At 63.8% G+C, this 4,957-nt stretch overlaps 1 protein-coding gene across 1 annotated transcript; it reads left to right on the top strand.

Moving 5' to 3' along the window:
- Positions 1–324: 324 nt before the first annotated feature.
- POLR3D (RNA polymerase III subunit D) lies at positions 325–3,899 on the top strand. Its single transcript, XM_027670931.1, is given in 9 exon segments — positions 325–444; positions 446–514; positions 682–725; positions 1,491–1,636; positions 1,719–1,843; positions 1,922–2,093; positions 2,180–2,427; positions 3,102–3,254; positions 3,454–3,899. Coding segments are annotated over 9 exon segments (1,185 nt in total). The 5' UTR covers positions 325–339; the 3' UTR covers positions 3,577–3,899.
- The last annotated feature ends 1,058 nt before the right edge of the window (positions 3,900–4,957 follow it).

The raw sequence follows: 4,957 nt of genomic DNA, 5'->3' as shown, positions 1-4,957 counted from the left end.
TGCGAGTGGATTTTGGGGGTCTGAGACCCCTGGGGAGGGGGGGACGAGTGGGGCTTGTTTGGGGGTCCGGGGGCAGTGGGGGGGGTGAGACAGCTGAGGAGGGGGTTGCAAGTGGGTCCTGGGGGGTGCAAGGGGCAGACGACTCCCCCCTGGGGAGGGGGCTACAAACGGGCCCTGTCTGGGGGTGTATGGGGGGGGCTGAGCCCTTTGGGAAGGGGGTCCCTGTTGGGGTGGGGGATATGATTGAGCCCCGTGTAGGGGTGCAGGACTCCCCCACCCTCCTGAAAGGGGTGCAGGAGGGCGGTCTGACCCCCCCTGACCGTGCCCCCTCCCCACAGGATGGCCGAGGGGAGCTCTGGCAGCTCCGGCTCCCCCGGCAGCCTCCGCCCGGGGGTCCCGGGGGTCCCGGGGGCTCGGGGGGTGCTGGGCAGACGTTCTGCTGCCCCCCCCCCTCACCCCGGGCCGCCTGCCCTCCATCCGCTCCCGGGACCTCACCCTGGGGGGTGTCAAGAAGGTGAGTCCCCCCCCAAACACCTCCCCAAATCGGGGTCTCACTTTGTGCCCTTCCCCGGCAAGGGGTTTGGGGACCCCTGGCTGGGACTTGGGGACCCCTGGGGGGTGGTTGGGGTGCAAGGGGGGCTGTTTTGTGTGACTTGTCCCTCCCTCTGCTCTTGCTTTTAGAAAACCTTCACCCCCAACATAATCAGCAGGAAGATCAAGGAGGAGTGAGTGACCCGGGAAGCGTTTTTGGGGGCAATGGGGGTGGATTTGGGGGGGGTCCCCCCCCGGGCAAAACGGGGGACACAAGGGTGGTTTGGGGTCTGGAGCATCTTCCTGATGAGAGATTGTGGGAGCTGGGCCTGGTTAGTCTGGAGAGGGAAGTGAGAGGGGATCTTGTCAGTCTGTAGAAATATCTCAAATATCCATAGAAATATCTTTAATATCCATACAAATATCCATAGAAATATCTTTAATATCCATAGAAATATCCATAGAAATATCTCAAATATCCATACAAATATCTATAGAAATATCTCATCAATCCATACAAATATCCATAGAAATATCTCATCAATCCATGCAAATATCCATGGAGATATCTCATTGGAGAGAGGATGCCATCAATCCATAAAATATCTCAAGTATCCATAGGAATATCTCATCCAAGAGGGGATCCCATCAGTCCATATGAGTATCTCAGATATCCATATAAATATCTCAAATGTCCATACAGATGCCTCACCTGAGAGGGGATCCTGTGTTTCCCTACAAATATCCTATTGATCCCTACAAATATCTCAAATATCCATATAAATATCTGATCTGAGCAGGGATCATCCCAAACCCCCCTGGACGTGTCCCTGTGTCACCTGGGCAGGGGGGTTGGGCTGGGTGATCTCCAGAGGGCCCTCCCAAAATAAAAAGCCGTGCCCTGGGACGGGGTTTGGGGGCAGGGATGGGGGTGATGTGCTCCCTTTCCCGCTCCACAGGCCCCGGGAGGATGTTTCTGTCAAGAAGGAGAAGAAGGAGCGGGACCGGCAGCGGGACGGGCACGGCCGGGGCCGGGGCCGGCCCGAGGTCATCCAGTCCCACTCCATCTTCGAGCAGGGACCTGCTGAGATGATGAAGAAGAAGGGTAAGGAGAGCTGCCCTCACTCCTTTGGGGGGTCTGGGGGTGTGCCAGGAGGTCACCCAGCGCTGCTCCCCTCTCCCAGCAGGCTCCTGGGACAAGGCCGTGGACGTGTCCGACTTCGGCCCTTCCCACATCATCAACATCAAGAAGGAGAAGAGGGAGACGGACGAGGAGACGAAGCAGATCCTGCGGATGCTGCAGAAGGACGACGTGCGTGGGCGCGGAGGGGGTGGCCGTGGTGCCCCCACCCCAGGCTGGCACTGAATGTCCCCACTGCCCTTCCTGCAGTTCCTGGACGACCCGGGGCTGAAGAACGACATCAGGAACAAGCCGGTGCAGCTCCCGCTGGCCCACTCGGGGTGGCTCTTCAAGGAGGAGGGGGCAGAGCAGGAGGACCCCCAGCCGTGGCTCCCGGGATCCAAGGAGGAGAAGATGGAGCTGGACCCACCGGCAGTGAAAGGTGGGCTGGGACTGGGGGGACACGCGGTGGGGACGGGCTGGGGGAGCCCCTTCCATGCCCCCTGAGCCCACCCACCCCCTGTGCAGTGAAAGAGGAACCGTGTGACGAGGAGCCCAAGGTGTCCCAGCCCAAGGGCCCGCCCGGATTCCCGCGGGATGTGCCGGTGGCGGAGCTGCTGCAGAGGCTGAGCCTGCAGGCCGAGGAGGAGCTGCTGTTCCTGCAGCTGCCCGACACCCTGCCCGGGCAGCCCCCCACCCACGACTCCAAACCCATCAAATCCGAGCTGCACAACGAGGACGGGCAGGTGGTGGTGGTGAAGCAGGAGAAGAGCCAGGTGGGGGCTCGGCGAGGGAGGGGTGGGATGGGGGTGATGTTCCCCCTCCAATCCCACGGTGTCATTCCCCCATCCCGTGGTGATGTTCTCCCCCATCCCATGAGGATGCCCCCCCATCCCTTAGTGGTGTCCCCCCCTCTCATGGTGTTGTTATCCCCCCCCATCCTGGGGTGTCACTTCCCCTCCAATCAGTGGTGTCATCCTCCTTCATCCCATGGTGTCATCTCCCCCAGTCCCATGGTGACTTCCCTCCCATCCCATGGTGTGATTCCCTCCCATCCCGTGGTGTCATTATCCCCACCCTGGTGTCCTTTCCCCCCATCCCATGATGATGTCACTCCATCCCGTGGTGTCATCTCCCCCCATCCCATGGTGCTCTTTTCCCCTCGTCCCACGCTGGTGTTCCTCCATCCCATGGTGGCATCCTCCCCATCCCATGGTGCGAATCCCTCCATCCCATGGTGTCATCTCCTCCAATTCCCTGGTGTCCTTTCTCCCCCAGTCCCACGCTGCTGTTCCTCCATCCCACGGTGCCATTACGTCCCCCCATCCCACGCCGTCCCTTCCCCTCCAATCCCGTGCTGTCCCCCCCATCCCACGGGGACATCCCCCCCCGTCCTGTGGTGCCATCCCCCCGTGTCCCACGCTGTCCTTTCCCGTGGTGGCCGTGGCAGGAGGCGAAGCAGGCGGAGAACACGTGCACCCTGGCCGACCTCCCCGAGGGGCAGGTGGGGAAGCTGCTCATCCGAAAGTCGGGGAAGGTGCAGCTGGTGCTGGGCAAGGTGACCCTGGACGTGACCATGGGCACCCCCTGCTCCTTCCTGCAGGTATGGGGGGCACCCCATTAGGTGCCCTGAGGGGGGGTTGTGCTGCCTCTCCCTGTGACAGCGGCGGGGAAGGGTCCTGCTGGTCCCCTCTGGGGGCACCTCCAGGCTCTTCCCCCTTCGGCACAGACCCCACCACCCTTCTCCCAGGGGATTCCCATGGGATTGGGCCGCTCAGGGGTGTCTCTCCCCTCTGGGACAGGAGCTGGTGTCCGTCGGCATCGGGGACAACCGGACGGGCGAGATGATCGTCCTGGGCCATGTGAGGCACAAGCTGGTGTGTTCCCCGGATTTCGAGGCTCTCCTGGAGCACAGGCACCGGTAGCCGAGGGATTCTCAGCCACCCCTGGCCCGTGGGGACAGTCCCTGCACACCCTCAGCCCCCCCCCCGGATGTGCCTTTGGGGTGTGGGGAGGGGTCTTGTGCAGCTCCGACCTCCTCCCAGCCCCGTGGGGGGTCAGGGGTGTCCCCCCAAAGCTGCTGTTTCCACCCCCTGTGCCAAAGGGGGGTTTTTGGGCGTGTGGGACCGTGGGGTGTCCCCCCCCTCAGCTCCCTGGTGGCTGTGGATGTGCTGGTGGGGGCGGGACACACGTTAAGGGGGGAAGGAACATGGAATAAAACATGGAATAAAACGTCTTTTCCCCCTGTGTGGAGCTGCTCGGGTTTGTTCTGCCACCTCTGCTGGGCAGTGGGGTGGGACCCCCCTGCTCCCACCCCATCCCATCTTAACGCCCACCCATTTTACCCCCCAGTTCCATCTTACTCCCTCCTGCCCCGTTTGTTTTATCCCCCATCCCATCTCGTCTGTCCCATCACATTTTACCCCCCAATTCCATATTACATCGCATCCCAGATTACCTCCCAATTCCATATTACCCCCTTTCCTTTCCCTTCCCATCCCATTTTACCCCCAATTCCATATTACCCCCTTTCCCATCCCATTTTACCCCCCAATTCCATATTATCCCATCCCACCCTCCCCTCCGCCTCTCTGGCCACGCCCCTCCCTCACTGGCCACGCCCCCTCCTCATACGCTCCCGCCTCTCCCATCTGGCAACGCCCCTTCCCCTTGGCCCCGCCCACCCATCCATGACTCCGCCCCCCGTTATGCTCCTCCCCGCCACCACCGACCAATCAGCGACGCGTCCGCTCCCGGGGTGGGCGGGGCGTGCCCGCGCGCGCGCGACGGGCGCGCCCGGACAGGGCGGGCGCAGGAGCGGGCACCGGAACGGGCACCGGAACGGGCACGGGAGCGGGCACCGGAGCGGGCTCCGGCCATGACCCCCCCGCTCCCTTCCCGGGGCCCCAGGCCCTGCTCGGCCCCCGCCGCCCTCCCCGGCCCCACGGTTGCCCTCCCCGGCCGGGCGCGGGGGCTCCGCGGCATCGCGGCCTTCGCCCAGCGCCCCTCCGTGCCCGCCACCGCCCCCGCCGCGCCCTCGCCGCTCCCGGCGCTGTTCCGCGGGCTGGGCTTGGGCGAGCGGCCCCGCGAGCGGCCCCTGGGTAGGGAGCGGGGGGTGAGGGGAGTGTGGAGGGGGTTTAGGAGCTGCCCGTTCCCCCCCCTTCCCCAGCCCACCGTGCCCGCTCGTCCCGCAGGTCGTGGCGGCGCGGGCGATGGGAAGGCTCTGGCGCAGCCCAGCCCGGCACGGGAGAAGGAGGAGGAGGAGGAGAAGGAAAAGGGGGCAGCGCTGGTGGCGCTCCCCACGCG

The sequence above is a fragment of the Neopelma chrysocephalum genome, unplaced genomic scaffold (assembly GCF_003984885.1).
Source record: "Neopelma chrysocephalum unplaced genomic scaffold, ASM398488v2 Primary Assembly neopelma1_96957, whole genome shotgun sequence".
NCBI classification, from domain to species: domain Eukaryota; kingdom Metazoa; phylum Chordata; class Aves; order Passeriformes; family Pipridae; genus Neopelma; species Neopelma chrysocephalum.
This window is presented reverse-complemented; position numbering and strand designations above follow the sequence as displayed.